The following is an 18,977-nucleotide window of genomic DNA, read 5'->3' on the forward strand; positions in this document are numbered from 1 at the left end:
AATAACTGAATGAAAAAACTATCTCTTTCAGTGGAATCCTTAATGTTTCCTAATAATCTGGAAACTTCCACCAGCACCAAGCTGTGTGGTGCAGTCAACACGCTGGAGGGAAGGGATGCCATCCAGAGGGACCTTGTCAGGCTTGAGAGGTGGGCCTGTGCAAACTCATGAAGTTCAGCAAGGCCAAGTACAAGGTCCTGCATGTGGGCTAGGGCAATCCCAAGCACAAATACAGGCTGGGAGGAGAATGAACTGAGAACAGCACCCTAAGAAGGACTTGGGGGTGTTGTTTGATGAGATGCTGAACATGACCCAGCAGTGTGCACTTGCAGCCCAGAAAGCCAACCGTGTCCTGGGCTGCATCAAAAGAAGTGTAACCAGCAGGTTGAGGGAGGTGATTCTCCCCCTCTACTCTGCTCTCGTAAGACCCCACCTGGAGTACTGCACCCAGCTGTGGGGCCCCCAACATCAAAAAGACATGGACTTGTTAGAGCAAGTTCAGAGGAAAGCCACGAAGATGCTCAGAGCGCTGGAGCACCTCCCATATGAGGACAGACTGAGAGAGTTGGGGTTGTTCAGCCTGGAGAAAAGAAGGCTCCAGGGAGACCTTATAGCAGCCTTCCAGTACCTAAACGGGGCCTATAGGAGAGAGGGAGAGGCACTCAGGAGTGTAGTGACAGGACAAGGGGTAAAGGTTTTAAGCTGAAAGAGGGTAAATTTAGATTAGATATTAGGAAGAAATTTTCTGCTGTGAGGGTGGTGGGGCACTGGAACAGGTTGCCCAGAAAAGCTGTGGATGACCCATCCCTGAAGGTGTTCAAGGCCAGGCTGGATGAGGCTTTGAGGCTAGTGGAAGATGTCCCTGCCCATGGCAGGGGGGGTGGGACTAGATCTTTAAGGTGTCTTTCAACGATTCTATGATTTGGTCAGCTGTGCTTTGAAGGTCATTAGTCCATAAAGAAACATGCTAACCTTGTACATAACACTTATCTGTGGCTTGGAGGCAAGCAGCATGCTCACCACAGCAGACAGACGACTTTGAAAGCAGTCTTTCGAAAACCAAAGACGACTTAGGAGACCAGGAGAAGCTGCACAGCACTAGGCATTGAGCCTGTTTGTGTTCAGGGTCTGGGAAAGGCACTTACAAGAACCGCTTCAATTTCCTGCTCTACCCGCAAGTTCTCCTGTTTGACCTTGGGCAAGGCAATCATCCCTTCAATACCTCATTTCCCTCTGAAATAGCAGCAATGCACTCATAGCGCTGTTATGAAAATAAATAGTGTTATGCAAACAGATCCCAAATGAACCATGTATCTAACACAGGGAGAGAGAAATATGAGCATGCTCAGGAGTACTAAAATAATAATAATCACCATAAAGAACAACATTACTGACACATCTTGGTAAAGGTTCTCTTTATCCTATGTAATTCATTATATCCCTACATAATTTCACAGTATTTCAAACTCACATTTTAATCTGATAAAGCTACAAACAAAACAAACCATGGACTGTAGGGAACAACCTGCCAGAGGGCAAAGAAACTCTTAAATACTGTTCTCTGACCCTAATTTTCATAGGTCCATAGAGAATGCTTTGTGAAAATTATTACTATTTCCCATGTCATGTTATTATTTTAAACAGAAACTTCAAAACCTGCAGTGCATTACAAAGAATAGTGTAAGTACCTCTACTCAAAACTGTACTCAGTCTGCTCAGGATTTCTTGTTAAATTTCAAACACACAAAATGACATGCACCCGAAGAAGAAGTCAGATCTTTAAATCAGTATTGAAAAGCACTCTGGATGCATGCTGCATTTCACAGACAGGCAAAAACCATAATAAATTTAGAATGAGCTCGTAAGTTATAGGCAAACAATTAGCAATAGGAAAAATTCAGGAACAGTCTGATTCAAGCCCACCAAGCTCAAGACAGGTCTACCACATTACTGTGCCAGAAATAGCACAGGACCTGTTTCTCAAGAATTTTTCCATATCCATGGCAAAACTGGAAATACTGCAAAAGCTGCAGCTTTCACAATAGCTGTGCACACAGAATTCAGCACAGCAATACCTTCAACTGGGACTTTTAGATGGGTCTCCAGCAGAGACAGTCAACAGTAGCATTATGACATTTCTTGTTTTTCAGTCATCAGCTGGAGTGTGTAGACACAATGAATAAATATTAAATTTAACTTCAAGTTCCAACAAAAGTTTGCACTTGGACTGAAAAAGTCTGATTTAGAGGCAGGCCTGGAATTTCTGCTTAATTCAAACTTGTTTGCCTAACCTTTCAAAATCAGTAGATACAAAAGAGAAGAAGCAGATTAGAAAACACAACCTCTTCTTTTATGAGCCTCCAGACCACTTAAATATTGCCTAAAAATACACATTACAACTTTATCCTGTATATCCTTGTGCAGGTACTGACGTAAGGTGCTGGGTTTTTTTAAATATTTTACCATCTAACTCTGTTCAACATATAAAAGAAACAACAACAAAAAAATCTTAATTCCACAACATGAGAGGAAAAAAAAGAAAATTAGGTCAGGAGAATAGAGTGCTGTTGCTGCACAGGCATAGTAAGTGAAAAATGCTTGATTTGTGAATTCAAAAGCAAAGATGCCTATTTTTTTATTACTCCAAAATTACAATAATTAAATAAATTCAAGACTAAGATAGACACACACAAAGACAGAAAATAAAAAGAAAAGCTAGTGTTCACTCTCCTAGTAGAAACAAAGATGACCCTACCTTAAATAATTCAAACTCCTTCTTTGGCATCAACAGCTATCAATCCACAAGGGATATTTGCAATTAAAATAAATGGATACACAGCCATTAGGATAGAAATTACCACCTCTAAGCAAGTAAGCAGGAAAAAAAAAAACCCTAAAGGAAAACATTTTGCTGTATCTTTATCAACTTTATTCTCATCTTAGACTCTATGTAACACATAAATCAGCCTCAGCCTGTACAAGAAATATAAATCTTTTGACATATCAGTGTAACATGCAAATATTTTAGCCTTGCTGTGAATCTCTTTCTCCTCCATGCACACACATGCATATTTCAAAAGAAAGTTCTTCCAAGGAGCAGACAGTACCTGTATGGTGCGGGTATATGCAGGCTCTGACCATCCTTCTTGATTCCTCAGAGGGTCCAAAATGTTGTTTGGCACAAAGCCTGTGCTGCCACTTTTATTCTGAACCTTCCACCATTGCTTTCTGTCATCCAGAATCTGAAATAATTTGGTAAATTAATTACATATTTTTTCTGACTTTCCTCCTGCCAGTACTTCGGCTGTGCATCATTTGAAAACAAAACCATAACTTTTCCATGTTCTGTGATTGCCAACACATCTTACACAGATGTCCCTAAGAAACCCCTGTAGACTTCCTTGATTATCACCAACATTAATTCTACATGGTAGTACTGCACTTTTCAAAATGTGGCTCTCAAGAAAGGATATGGAAGAAAGTGTGTAACGAACCTCTACAAACTTGGACATGTGCTGGACAAGACAGAATGAAAACTTGCACAGAGAGACTGGCACCTCTACAACCTATATGCTGTCGACAAAAGGAACAAGTAACTACCAATAACCTCAAGAAAAGTGCACCGTTCTAGGAGAGCACAAATTTGGAGAAAGGGTATTTCTGAGTAAACAGGGAACTGAAGCAGGATGGCCAGAAGTCGTCTGAAATCTGACTACTTGCTGTGCAATCTCATACACAACATTTTCTCTCTTTGTTGCTCTCTCCCTTCCAAATGTGTCTAGCTTTCAGGGTACCAACTCTTCCAGGAAAGGACTGTCTTTCACTATGGTCTGTGCATACACAGATAGTGTTTGCCAAAGCCAGTTATTTAAATACTAATAAATGAGGCTTTTAAAAGCAACACCAGAGAAAACAGAAGAAACCCACATATATATTTCTAGCATAGATCTCTACAGCATCAATTCATAAGTCAGTCCAGAATCTCTATTTATGTTGTCTACGATGCAAAACAAATTAATTGAACTTTCCATATCAAGGGAGATAAACCAATTGAAGTAATCATTAAGGAAAAACACACTGTCGACTGGAAAGGTACCCCCAGCTTTGAGTAGCACCGGAAGTTTGTGGTTTCTCTTTGCAAAAAAAGTTACCTCTACGATCTCTTCTCTCATGACAGAAAGCTCACTATTGTTTCTTGCCATAAATTCGTACTTGCATTTGGCATATTTCTTGGTCTGTGCTTTATTGTGTGCTTCATAGTTTCTGCAAAGCAAAGATCAGACAATTGTACAGTGAGACAATCAAGCAAACAAAAACACAAACAAAATGCCCTCTTCCCACAACCTGCAAAATACTTTAACAAAAAAACCTCCACTGCAGCACAACATGATGCTGCTGTAGAACTACCTATTCATAACACACTGCTTTAAGTGCCAAAAAAAAAAAAAAAGAAAAAAACCCAAAAGAGGTAGTTGAACTACACAGACCTTAAGAACTGCTAATCTTTATTGGCTTACTGCTTGAAAGTTGTATGATAATAACTTAGATTAGCAGGTGCCATTGTTTTAAAATAAACATGTACACTATATTTAGTCTGTTTTCTTACAGTAGGTTAAACAATCATTTGCCATATAAACAAATTACTAAGTACATAATTGATATCTTGTATACTGTATTTCTACTGCTCATCATAAATTGTTTCAAATACATAATAGACGAATAAATTTTTGCCCTCAACACCAATGGAATTAAACTCTAAAAAATGCTTACCTACTGCAGATCAGTTTTCTTAATTGACTATAAGATACCATCAACTCTAACAGCCTCAAGTTAGTGTATGAATTAAAAATGAAAAATAACTTCTTGGCAGTTACAAACAGGGTTCATTGTAGAACAAGTCATACTCTGTGTCTTTCAGTTTCCATGAGGAAAGACTTGTTCAGAATGCCTTTAGGTAAGAATCTACTAGTTCTTTTGAGGTAGTATCTCCAAGTTGAGAAGCCCCCCAGACCTCTCAAAACAGGCCCAAAAGAAATCATTATTCACTTGTTGCAAATTACACTCAACAACTCAAACCCATATCAGGTAGCAAAGTTAAAAAAAAATCCAAACAAATAATGAAAAGATGAGGCTTGAAATGCTGCATATGACATCATAGCACAGGGATACAAATGCAGATGGTTGTTGATGCTGTGTAACTGTGGGTCCCAGGTGTGCCTGAGCAACCCAGTAGTTACCTAGCTGTTGCATGGCTGTGGAGAACTGTCTCACTTGACTTGAAGAGCAGAACAAAGGAAGAGTCATATTTAGACTGAAAGATTATTTTGAAAGAAAGACCAAACATTAAAAGTATTTAAGGAGAGAGCAAAAAACATGGGATGAACCCCAGCCTGCACAATAGCTGTTATGAGGCTGAAGGATGTGTGAGTAATCCCATTTTTTTCTGCCACCCACTCAAAATTCCTATAATTTTGAACTCCTTTCTTAGAATTTCGGGGGTATGACTAATATACTTCTGAAGGTACTTTTACTTTTAGGCTGCCTTTCCAAAATAATTTCACTAATAGTGTCTTCCTACCTTGTCCACACCTACCTATCCCGATCCCTTCAAAAAACATAACTCAGGAAGAATTTTTAAAAATACTTATATTTCAGTTCTACTCCACTCTGTTGCAATCAACAGCAGCTTTCCCAGAATGCGGGCTGGTCAGTGGCTGTACGCTTTTGAAGAGATCATAATTCTTCAAGTCCAAACTGTTTACTTGGGGCACAACATCCTCAGCACTTCCCTCCCTCCATCCTTCACTGTGTTTTCTTATTGCCTGTTGGATACACTGGAACCACAGCCCTCTGCTCTCCTGTGCCTAGCCGACTGTGTAGATTTTCAGGGTGCTATTCCATGAGTGACAGCGCAAAACCAAACTACACAGCATACTACTGGGAAACACCACACAGCTTGTTGAAATACCATGCAGTACTCTTTCAGCATCAGAGAGTCCCGATGCACCTAAGATCACGCTGAAAGTTTAAACCCTGACACTTATTCTACCCCATCCAAGAAAAGCATACCTTACTGGAGGTCCTGGATTGTTGGAATAAGGCTCACTGAAGTTCCCTGTGATTAAAATTTCCCAGGACAAGGTGTAATGTACCTGTCCCTCAGAAGGTAGTGGGTGGTGGCTCAATCACTGCTTTCAGATCACTCATTAGGAAATGCCAGCTTTGAACAAGGACGAGCAAACTGGCTGAAAAGGGTCAGCTTGAATTTCTCCCTCCCTCCCTTAAACCCACTCCTCCATCTGCTTCTTCACAGATGCTTTAAAATTTATCTTTAAATGGAAGTTACTTGGGGTAAACACATATTAATAGCTTCCCCTCAGTGATGAGCTCCAGGCATGTATTATATGTCTCTAGAGCCAATTAGCAAATGGAAGTTTGTGTAGTGTTGAGCAGACTGGGAGACAGAGGCACACAGTGGATGTTTGCATCAGCACCAGCCATCTAGACTCTCTCCTGCAATGAGTGGTGAGAAACACTACAGCACGTCCCCGTTCATATCTTTCAAAAAACTAATTTCACCTTACATGAACTGCTTCTTAGAAACACCCATTTCTCGTTATGCGCCACATAGGAGGCTTGGATGATTCTTTCAGTTGCAGCCAGATACACTGATATCATCAATAGTTCAATACAATAAGCCCCATTCTCCAAACCTGAAATGAAGGCAATGAGATTTACATGGAATACTCTTACTCTGAAAGGACAATACAGGTCTTATCACATTACAGATAAGACAGAAAGGAATTTAGAGTACTGATCATCTAAATTTCAAGCTGACTGGTCCTGAGACAACAACCCATAAAGTAACCAAGTTTGAGAAAAAAAAATAATTAGAGATGACTACTGCTGCTGTTGTTGTTATGAAGAATAAATCCAAAGTTCAGGAAAAGAATTGAGTCTTCACTCTGCACACCCTATGGGAATATGTTTGCATGCAGATTAACAGGATCTTTTAGCGCATAGCTCAAAACTAGGGGTTATGCAAAGGTTTTCATCAAAAGAATTCTACTAATGTTGTTTTAACCAGAAATTTGATCCCAAAAACTTAAAAGTCTCCCATGGCACATAAGCTAAAATACTCTTCATATGGTGTATATGGACTATGGTTTGGTATGGGGGAGCAATTCCAACACTGCTTTACTGATTTACTTCCACAGATTGTACTGGTATAAATTCTCCCTATAGTCTCCCAAGACTCCAAGGATCACTGCCATCGATCTTGTCAAGCTATTTGGATTTCAGCTAAAATGAAGGGGATGAAAGTGGATGTGCAAAAAGACACTGGTTGCTATGCAAACATTTCAGAGCCTTTTTTGTACCATTTGAAAGAGAATGGAAAAAATGAGGAGTTACTTTTCTGAAAGTGCATGTTTATGCACCAGCCCAGAAAACAAAAAGCAGGAGACTATGGAACACTAAGTGGGCAGCTAAACAAATCGGTCAATCATTCCAAACAAGGACAGATGAATCTCAGAGCAGACTTGTCATTCTTTGTAGTTCTGAAAAGAGCAAAGAGTATATTTAAAAACATGAAAAAAAGCAGAAATAAAATTTGAACCCAAACAGGAGCGTTCTGTGTTCTCAGTCAGGTTGGAATTCCACTATGTCATTTTTGACAAAAGCATCAATTTAACAACATACATAAACAGGGCAGTTTCATAGAAATTATACTAAGAGAGTCTTAATGATGTGCCTTAGAGAAGCACAGCAGAACACCCACTGCTAACCAGAATCGCTTCCTCACAGAAATAATGATCTGTTCCAGACACAACCAGAGGTAATCACAGAGACTGCCACCCCGATAGCAATAAGTCGGGACAGTTATCCACAGCACCACGTACACCGTTGATTCAGTGTTACCTATCTACATGTCGGCTAACAGTTTGCTTAAAGGCAGCAACAGCCGCCCCCTGGTCCAGCAGAGGCCCTCTTTTGTAAACGGTGTTACTGAATGCATACCCATCGGACGGAGGGTAGTCGGGAACACTGGGAGGCTGGAAGACAAAAAAGAAACCAAGCCACAGAGTGGATTAGTGTCATCAGCAGCACTGCCTAGTTCACTTAATCCAGCACCCCTAGGGTCCCTGTCAGCATTCACACATCCTCAGGTGCTCACAGTTCTGCTATGAAAAGTTAATAACTTCTGCGTTTCAAATACATAAACAGGGAGATCAAAAGGACAAGAATAAAAGAATTTCTATTCTAAGTCATCCCACTGCATTAATATTGCAGTGGATATTCTTTAGAAAAACAGTTCTCTGGGGCAAGGTCCATGTCATCTCTCAGATATCACTACAGCAACACAACTTACAAACAAATGACTGAATGGCTTTAAAATAAACTGCATTGAGAAACGACTTTGAGCTTTTGTTCTATACGTGCACTTAAATCCATAAAACTCTAGCTAGCTAACAGTAAGTCTGTATAAAAAATAAAACCTCCCAAGTAAAATTATCACTCTACTGCAGGACCATAATATCATTTCTTTCATCATTATTTCTGTCACCCTCTCACTGGACATAGCTATAGACAAAGAAGAAATGCAAAAAGGAATGTGATAGTTTGTATAATTAAGGATTTTCATAAAAGAAAATAATCACCATTTTTCACAAACATATACGTAAGAATATTCAGGGCTTTAGGAAATTTTTTTTAAACAGCAGTTCTTTAAAAAACCCCACCTTAAATACAGCAATGATACTCTGCTTTTAAGTACAAATTATTTTAACCATCACTCCCCAAAATAAAAACAAGGTAAGCACTTAATTTCTGGAAATTACAATATTGAAATTGCTTATTCTAGATCTTTTCCTTTTATGACTACCCAGTTGCACAAGTTAAAAAGCTGAGATTAATCAGAAATTGACAAATCGCTAAGCCTGGTGTTCTGGGTTTTTTCTGTCTCTGTGGCTACAGAAAAGCCACTCACGTAATTTCTGTCTCCAAGTATCTGATCTAGTACCCACAGACACCTGCCTATAGGGCTAAGGTTTTATGAAAATAAACTAAAACCGCACAAACCCCCCCATACATATGGAATATTCTTTAAAACTATATTATTAAGACCTCTTTGAAAAAGATCACAAGTGTCACCTAGCTTATACCTTACATCAAAAGACACACAGGAAGGAGGAACCCATTTTACTTTGCACACAAATTATCTGCATTGCCTTAGCCTCACTAGACTCTCCAACACCAGTTTCCTGATGTTTCACTGCCACTTGAAGTCCCCATCACTGAACTGCCTCCACCTTGAAACCCCTCCGGTGGGAGCTGCATGTATGACTACATCTTAAGGTTTAGGAACGGAAGAAAACCTAGGTTCTAATAAGCAGGAACCACCAATGTGCTTTGCCAGATGCCAGAGCAGTCCCTGCCTAGCAGGGAGGGCAGCCACATGCACCCCCTCTCTGTTCCCAGTGCAGCTGGGCTCTTGACATGCAGCCTTGGTCCTCAGGAGAGCAATGTCATGCAGAGACACGAGGCCAGTTAATGGCAAGAGACAAACACTTCAATTCTCATCTTATTTTCCCAGCACTCTTTACTGAACAAGCTGTTTTGACAAACTTAAGAAAGAATAATTATTCTGATATCACCCACTCCAAGGTGGTCCTTTTGCTGCAGACAAATAGCATTTTGCACTCACACAGCTTTTTCCAGCTGAGCACCTACAGCATTTCACAGCTATTAAGCAGCTCAGTGGTTTCCCCCGTAGGGATGTGCTGAGGAGGCACAGGACAAGGACCCAAGGTACCAAGATTAAATGACTTGCCTAACACCATACGGGAATCAGCAACAGTCATGAAACTATGGCCTGACATCCCAGGTGCCAGGCACACAAACACGTTCAATGAACTGGTATATATATATTTTTTTTTTGTCTTCTGAAGATTAAGACAAAGAGGCTAAATTGGCACAAACAACTCCTAATCTAACCAACATTACCACAATGAAAAAGAATGCAATCAACTCCCTGAAACACAAGCAGCCAAAATACCTCAACGTATTCTCCCCCCTCCAAATTTGTTTTTATTATATATATAAATAACAAATTAAATTCGTAAAATCATCAGAAGAGAAAAATTAATGCTCTTCTTTTTTTTCAATACTATTTTTGTCTTTTTATTATTATTATTTAGACAGACCACAATATAATCAAAAAAACCCGCATGAGAATATAGAGCAGTAGTGCAATGCTGAAACAATGTTTGATGAGACTTTTTGGGGAGATGACTAGGGAAGGTAGTAACAGCAATAGCAATAGCTACATTTCACATTATTGTGCCCATTAACTTTACTAAATACTTTTTTTGCTCAAAATGCATCACTGGCAATAACTTAGCTTTTGGCACATTTATTCTTGTATGTCTTGTTAGGCATACAGCCAAGTGTTTTTTCCTCCTTTGCTTGGCAGACTTTTTACCCAATTTGTTTTTCTCTATAGCTGAGTAGACTTTTTTGTGACTAACAGAGATCTTAATTAAAACAAAGTTTTATTGTTTCAAGCTTTCCATGGCAATTTTGATAAACTTTTGCTGGGGAAGCTTTGTTTTCTCAAATAAGAGAATTGCTCTGCAAGAGAACACCATCCCATAACAGCCAACAATCCTTCCTTTGAATCTTCTTCCATATCTGCATTTTTTCATTAACACATAAAAACATAAATATTATATATATGATAAAATTAAGATAAAATCCAGCATCATTGCATTAAGGTATACGCCAAAGATACTACTGGTGTAGATTGCTCGAGGAAGACAGAAAAGGCTACGGACTGAACCTAGAAAATTCTTAGGTGCAATTCCATATCGACGGCTAACATGGGACTTTGGACTCACTAACACTTGATTTAAACTATAACTAGCAGAGAAAAATAAATTAAAATTTTAAATTAAAGCTTATATCCTCCCAAAACCAAAAAGCTTCCAAAATGAAAACTTTTTTATGTTTAAAAGACAATAGTTTTATTTTGTAAATTAAAAAGCATAGAAATCCACATATATTCTTAAAATTTTCACAACATTCAAAGTACATTTTCTGTCCAACTCTACTGAAAAAGTAAGGGTTAGAATCTCTGTTGAGAAACAAAGGAGCTGACTATAAAGTTGGTCAGAAAACATGTTTGCATTCTCTAAGCAGAATAACCTATCTTTTGCCAAATTCATCACATTTCTTGAGAGAAAAAGATGGGAAAGTGTTCCTGTGCAATAATTCATCTAATTGGCAGCTGTTTTTCAGAAGCAAGGCCTGCATTACCTGACATGGCATTACTCTGATAGCACCTCCGAATACTTTCTTTCAATACAAGGAAAGTATCAAGAAATTAATGAAAGGAATATTAAATTCCATATTTGTGAAGAAGCAGCTTAAATCCAAAATTCCCTAAAAACTGGCATTTTTTTTCTTTTTGTCTGTGTGCGTACACACAGATGCACATTTGAGAACACTTCGGTTCAAATTCTGCCTAAAGTATATATGATCAAAATCAATGGGATCTGAAAGCACAGGTCAAGAATCAAACCAAACCTTTGGGACCTTGGACTGTCCTCCCAATGGAGGTGGGAAAGTGCACCAAGTTAAAGGAGAGTAGTACGCAAAAGCCTTATATTTTACCTAAATGCATTTTTGGTGGCTGAACAGGTATTTGATTTCACATAACTTTAATGTAAGTATACTGAGCTTGCAGTGACGTAGTAGACGTCAAAGCATTGTTGCTCCAACAATGTCACAGAATATTTTCTTTATGAAGGAAGCAGTTGGTGTTGCCTTCAGCTAATTTACAAAACACTGCTGGCAGGTAACCTACCTCAGTTGACAGTCTTTTCATTTCTTGTTTCCGCTGTTGCTCTGCAACGTTTGCCACAGACTCAGCCAAGTGATTGAGTTCTTGCTCCTTTGGAGCTCCCATGAAGTTCAGCAAAGGAGGCTCCCAACCATTTCGGAAACGGGGGACATAAGGTGGAATAAAATGGTCTTTGGGCCAGTCCGCTCTATATGAAAGGTAAATTAGAGATTTGTATCAAGGGCCATACAAATATTGGTGTAATAGGTTTCCATAACATTGAAATGCTTTAGAACTTTTATTAGTATAGAGGAGAAGCTGGTATTACAGTACAGGCAGAATTGTGCTAGAACACAGAAAATCATCAGAAAACATCTCTTGACCACAACTATGCTCCCTGCTGTGTTCTGCAGAAAGAAACTGCTCCTGCCTAAGGACATGTCAATGGTAAAACACAAATTTTTGTCTTGTAGCAAAGGATGAATAATATAAGAAACAATCACAAACAAATCTAGGATTTTAGATGTTAGATGGGGAAAAATATTGCAATGCTTTCTCTATTTGCATTAAAGCACCAGACAAAAGACTTCGAAGAAACAGCCTGCTTTATGAGAAAGTCTGAAAGCAGGTATGAAGCATGGAAGCTTAGGGGGCCTAGCTACACCTAAACCAAAAGGTTAAACTGTAGCTTTTACTGACAAAAAAAACCAACTCCACATGTTCCAAGACACAAGAATTGTCATCACATTTGCTGTTTTATAGTGCAGATTGATCTATTTATGTATTACTTGCTCTGAAAAAGCACCATCAGCATTCCCTATTGTAATACAAAATACCTAAATTAATGCTTTCATGCTCTGCAATTGGGCTATAGAAGCAGAAATGGGAATGTACATTACATTCTTTTAACAGTCTCATTACTGACACTGCTCAAAATTAAGGGACAAACCTGCCACCCACACTGCAGGAGCAGTTAGCAATTACTAGCCCATTAGAGCAGGCCAGAGGTAGGTCAATAACCCTTGAGGTTCATCATCTCCTGCTACACCCCACCACAGTGTACCTCTGCATACTGAGATCAATCAGACTATCATTTCTAACCTGCACACGTCAACCAACTATATTCTAAGTGCTTCATTCTTCACTACCCAACATGAACTACTTCTCTTTCCATTAAACTTTTTTTCAGGATGGACTAAACAAATTATGATGGTAGTTCCCAACACAGGGAGCCCATTGTTTTACCCCATGATCCATTTTCCCTGCACAATGTCCCAGCACAAGCTGCTATGAAGCCAGCAGAGCTTGAGGCAGGCAAAGGCAAGCAAATGGTGCTTTTCTGGGGTAAGCTCTCTGGCAACCACAAGGAACTGCAATTCCTGTTTCCAGCTCATTTTGTAGTAGCAGGGTGAACGATAGGCCCAAACGATGAATTTGGACATTCCTGGTCCTGCTGCAGAGTGAGATCAGGGAAGGGAAAGACCTGTACGTCACTCTCCCTATTCTGAGGATGTTTGTCACTCCATGCTCTAGGGCTTTCCATGCAGCCTTCCTTACCAGAAAAACATTCAACTACTTTTTTAATCAATCATTCAATTAATTAATTAAAGAAAGCCACTTGGTAGACGTTTATGTTCCAATTTGAAATCTAAGAGCAAGGATGAATAAACACCAAATGCATGATGCATTTCCAGCACAAGTGATTGCATACTTAATCATCATTAAATGTACTCATCCACCACAGATTACAGAGTTAAAATGTACTTTGCTGATTTAAGCTTTTTCTTTTGCATGTTCTATTTGCCTAAGTAATTTCAAACCATACACGCACCTCAAAAACAACAAATGCATAAAATACTTTATTTTTAGCTAAGCCAAACTGTAACATTGAATCCATTAAATGTAACATGCAGGGTATGCACATGTAACCTGGTTCAGCCAATAAACATTGTTTAATAATTATAAGCATTTTCTTTTATTATGAGTATAAAAGTATTATGCTTTTGAAGAAGTAAAGACATTGAACATTTTTAGTTTTTGATAATTATTGGAAATTGAAAATAGAAATCTGTATCTTGTTCTTCAATATTTTGTCACTTTTTATTGCAGCTTCTTCAAATTGATTTTTAATGAAGTCCTCTGGACTGGGTTGGAAAAATAATGGCAAAAAACAACTGGAAACATGAAAGGGACAGCTCAGAAAAAATGACTGCAAGGTGTTATGTCAAGAAGTTCTTGATACCATGGACAAAACAAAAATTTCTGTCTGCATTTTCTCCTTCCTTGAGACCCCTGAAAACAAACCAGTCCCACATCCCACTGAGACTAAAGAGTTCCTTTCCAAAAACTTCAAAGAACAGTTTTGAAGAGTCTAATGCCTAAAAAATTACTATTGAGTTTATTAGGTGGATAACCTTGTTAAGATTGTGTCGATAAATTTGAGTTTAGAGATCATCTCTAAAATATGCAAAGGCTTTTTCTCACCTAGCTTTGGTCCACGTGTCACCCAATGACATCCATAACTGTCCTTCCTCACTGGTGACAGTATATCGCAGGAAGTCTATAGTATCTTTTGTTAAGAGGGGGCTGATTACTGAAGCAGCAAGTTCTGGACCTCCTGTTGTCTGTACCACCTAAATCCAAGTATAAAGTAACACAAAGAATACACGTATTGTCAGTAAGGAAGTTACTGTGAATATAAGTTACCTACAGTTCTGCTAGGAAACATCTTTTACTCACAAAAACATTCCTCCCCGCCCCCCCAACTCTGAGAAGCTAACAATGTATCTTAATGTCCTACAAATTAACTAAACCATTTATTGCAGAACAACTGCTATTCTGATCACCAACCATTTTACATTTAGACCCACTTTTGGCACTGCTACTTTTTGCTCTACTAATCAAAACCACACATACTTCAATAGACATATGGCTATGCTTTCAAATCTCCTCCTGTATTATGTAAATTATTAAAAATTATAGTGGCAAACTGTAACACACAAAGCTAAAGATTATTTACATAAATATATTTAATAGATGGGAATATACACAGAAAACGATATAAATTATTTTCCTGAGATACACACATTTCTCCTTAGTTATTGTCAAGAGACACAACATTTCAGTGTTGTTATCCTTGAAAAGGTTACAGAGCATATAAATACAAGAGTTCTGAAGGAAAACACTGAGAAAATTATAAAACCTTACCATATGTAGTGGGGTAAAGAGAAAATGAACCAGTTCAGCTGCACTAGGATTCTGGATATGGAACTTCAGTTTGGCCTGAAAGAATGGGAAAATTATACATTTTCAGAAACACTTAACTTTTATGGCAATAAATACTTCATGCAAGAATGGCCATCCATGGTCAGGCCATAGGTCTGTCTAAGCCCAAGCCTTTTGTCTACAACATCTGCTAAGTGCGAGTGCTCATTCAGCCAATTGCTTCTGAATCCATGTATATCTTTAGCACCTATTGTGCAGAACAAGAAGTTCTGCAACTGAATTACATGCTTCCTAAAGCAGCATCTCCTTCGGAAATTTGTAACCTCCCAGTTCCATTAGTTTTCTGTAGTTCTTTTCCAAATGATTTGCTTCTACAGTGATGCTAATAACCATTTACAGATTCATTACATTCTTTGTTTGTTTTTTCCATGCTGAAGTAATTATTTTGAGCATTCTTGTCCTCCCTGAACCTTCTTCAGTTTTGCTACAGTGGGAGCAAACTGTATGTTGATGCTCTTTATTTGTTAATTTTCTCTTTTTTCCCTCATGGTTCTTAACATTTGATTGGCTGATCACCATTGAACAAAGGTGACATTCTCACAGGAATTTGTATTACATCAACATTTTGTTCTAAACTGTACTGTACATAAGATTTTTCCGCAGCTGTCCATGACTCCATCGTATCTATCAATACTGAATTTCATCTTTCCCAAGATACTTTCATGAGATACTTCTATGTTTGTAGACTCTATACACTCCATTTGCTAAAACACTGTAAATATGTTGGACAGCAAAGGCTTCTGCAGAGGCATGTGTGGGACTTCACTGCTGAACTTGTTGCACTTTGAGAACTTTTAGTCCTGTAATTTGTTTTCTCTTTCACCAAACAAGAACCTAAGAGGCTACATTTAACATCACAGTAGCTCAGTTTCTTTAAGAACTTCAAGGTATGCAACCTTGCTGCATGTGTTATGGAAATCCAAAGAAACACAAAATCAAAGAATTGATGGAATTGTAGACATTATTTTGTTTTCAAGATGCATGTTTGATTCTTCTTCAATTTAATATACCTGCCTACAAACTGCAACCGATGTGGGGGTTCCTCAGGGGTAACTGATTGTAATACTCCCTCAGATCCATGGAATAACTTTAAAGATTATCAGCATTACCTTATCCACTTCTCTTCCCCTGGAAGAAAGGCAGTTTGCGAGAAGTTATACACCATATTCTGTGGTTTGCTGACTTAGTTTTTGGAATAGATGGATGAATGGTGCCCATTCAAACAGGGATTCCATTCATCTGCCTGTAACTTGCCATTTTGATTTGCTGTTCTTTAATCCATTACCAGTTCTTCAATTTGAAACAGATCATCTCTTATGCCCACTATAAAAAATTGTTTTCATGAACATACTGTCCACTGTCAAGATTTTCAAAGTAAATACATGCATTAAAAAAAGAATATACTTTCTCTGATACAGCTTCTTGGAGGATTTCTTTTATTTACTGATCACCTCTTGGCCCTGCAGGCTCCAGAAGTAAGAAGCATGACAGAATGTGTTTTTAAAAGTTACAGTAGTTTTTGTCCTATCTTGCTGTCTGTTCCTCAAACTGCTTTTGGCTAGCCTCATTCTACTTTTACATCTAGCCTTCCAGAATGTATCTCCAAATGAAGAAAGGAAGAGGATGTCTTTTTACTTCTAATAACTTCCTATACATTGTTCTTCAGTAATAACAACTTTCCTTCAGTCTTTCTAAAGTTTTTTTGACAGATGGTAGGCATTTTCTAGGAGCTCCCATCATGGTGTTTTAAAACAGTTTCCATTCTGCTGACAAAAGTTTTATTCTTCTAGCTACTCCTTTTATTTTTAAAACAGATTCTTCATTTTATATGGTCCTCTGACACCATGTCTGACATAAAGCACCAGGAAATGAAATATCAGGCTTTTGTGGCTCCTGCAATGATGCTGAAGTACTGTTACAGCACAGCTCTCCAAGAGCAACATTAGAAACAAGGTCCTTGATGCTGCTGAGCACCAAAAAAAAGAACTGCTTCTTCTCCTGCACAGAAGATAAAGATTCAAAAATGCATATGTTCTTGGGTGAAAAACTAATTTAAATGAAGAAGGCAGTAAGAAGTAAGAATGGAGAAAAATTAACTTTACAAGCACTATTACTGAGAAGGCTCAGCATGTTCTAAGACATCTGTCCCCCAAACCCACCAATCCTTTAAGGTCAAAATCACAGCATTTGATATATGGTTTGGGAAAAAAAAAAAGAAGGACACATTTTTAACATTTCTAAATATCTCCTACAGTCCTGCAATCAGAATTCATTCCCCAGAAGGAAGAAACAGCTGATTTGACTTAGAGAATGCAAGAATAATTTTCCCTGTTGGCATAGCTTCCCCAGCAATGGGAATGGACAGTCAGTATCTGAAAGCGAATACTTTGAAGGTGCCCCACTTGCTGCCTTCCTTTAATAGCACTTGCAGAAGAACAGATGCCAGGAGAAGGCTCTTGAATTAGCATCTCTGTTTGTTGAGAACCCATAAAGTGACAGCAATTTGTCAGATGGAGTGTTCTGAGGCCAGAAAGGTCCAATGTAATGATGGCAACTAGCAAAGAGAGTCTGATGGACATAGCTAAATAAAACTAAATTAAGGCCACAGCTGGTGATGCTGGCAAGCATGCAACAGAACCGTGATCCCAACAGACATTCCTAGAAATTCTTTTATGATTTAAACTCAAATTTTCCAAGTAAAAGGCTTTAAAGAACCAGGAAAAGAAGAAACACAACAATGCTGAAAGAAACAGGCTCATCAGTCACTGTGTAGAGCCCTTGAAGAGCAACATCCAAAAGCTGGCTCAAAGGCCAATGCAAGCCAGAGGTTGCCAGCTCTGCTCTTGTCTCATTTCAGCCTTGGATAGAGAAGGAAAAGGTGAACATCCAAGATCAGTCAAGTATCAGCTGAGCTATCTTCCTGTTTGTCAGCCAAGGACCAAACATTTGCAGGTATATCAACATTCTTGAAGAGGACACCGTGGGTTTGCTCCTTCTGAAAGAGCAGTGGAGACCAAGACAATGCAGAGCCAGGCTCACAATTCCCTGGATGGCATAACCACCTCTGCACAGCTGGCAGCAGAAGGGCATTTAAGACCCACAAGTTTCCTCTACATGGACAAGGTACCTGGAAAGTTATAGACAGAAGGCATAAGACTTAATTAACACACTCCCAAGGACAAGATAACTTTCTGCAGCTCCCTCAGGGGAGTCAACAATAAAGCATCCACACTCTCTGGAATAGCAGGAATCTCCAAGAAAACCCAACTTAAAAATAACCACAAAGAAAAACTGTAGTTTTACTCATTATTCCTTTTCCTCTTCATCTTTCCCCAGAATTTTAGTTCTTCACTTCATACAAGTGGGATAAGACATATGAAAACCAATGCAGCAAAACTGACACCCAAATTAATTTGTAGTGGAAGGGAAAACAAAGATCATGTTATACCTAATGTTAACTGTCCCAGGAAAAAAGTTGTTACAGCATGCCTCACACTACCGCATCCACTAGCAGTCACTTACCAGAAGATTGAAGCCATGTTTGAATTTTTGGAAGCAGTCAACAAATTCATCTGGAGGTGGTGGTTTTGCACGGAGAGTAAGAACTCCCTCTGGTGAATAAAATCAGTTTTTTATAAATCCATTTATATGTTATATAATTTCTATGAATATTACAGGTATAGTAAACATATAAATACATAGTAAATTCACCAGCTTACAGAATTTTGTAAATATAGAACCACAACAGTGAGCATATTGTGCAGGCATATCTAATTCGTCACTCCCCACTGACTTCAAGCAAATGATTTTCACAGGTTTCCCTCTAAGAATATACTGATGGGATTTTTTG

The 18,977-nt window shown here is 38.6% G+C and overlaps 1 protein-coding gene across 1 annotated transcript in view; it reads right to left on the reverse strand.

Annotated features, from left to right (window-relative positions):
• The window catches only part of EPS8 (epidermal growth factor receptor pathway substrate 8), a gene marked incomplete at its 5' end in the record, with an annotated part of 42,221 nt that overhangs the window by 14,378 nt on the left and 8,866 nt on the right, over positions 1–18,977 (reverse strand). Inside the window, 7 exons of the mRNA XM_010087416.1 lie at positions 3,108–3,242; positions 4,152–4,263; positions 7,921–8,054; positions 11,867–12,050; positions 14,327–14,475; positions 15,050–15,124; positions 18,650–18,738. Of these exons, the coding sequence (XP_010085718.1) occupies positions 3,108–3,242; positions 4,152–4,263; positions 7,921–8,054; positions 11,867–12,050; positions 14,327–14,475; positions 15,050–15,124; positions 18,650–18,738 (878 nt within the window). The remainder of the gene's footprint in view (positions 1–3,107; positions 3,243–4,151; positions 4,264–7,920; positions 8,055–11,866; positions 12,051–14,326; positions 14,476–15,049; positions 15,125–18,649; positions 18,739–18,977) is intronic.

This window comes from Pterocles gutturalis, unplaced genomic scaffold (assembly GCF_000699245.1).
Source record: "Pterocles gutturalis isolate BGI_N339 unplaced genomic scaffold, ASM69924v1 scaffold8951, whole genome shotgun sequence".
Lineage (NCBI taxonomy): Eukaryota > Metazoa > Chordata > Aves > Pterocliformes > Pteroclidae > Pterocles > Pterocles gutturalis.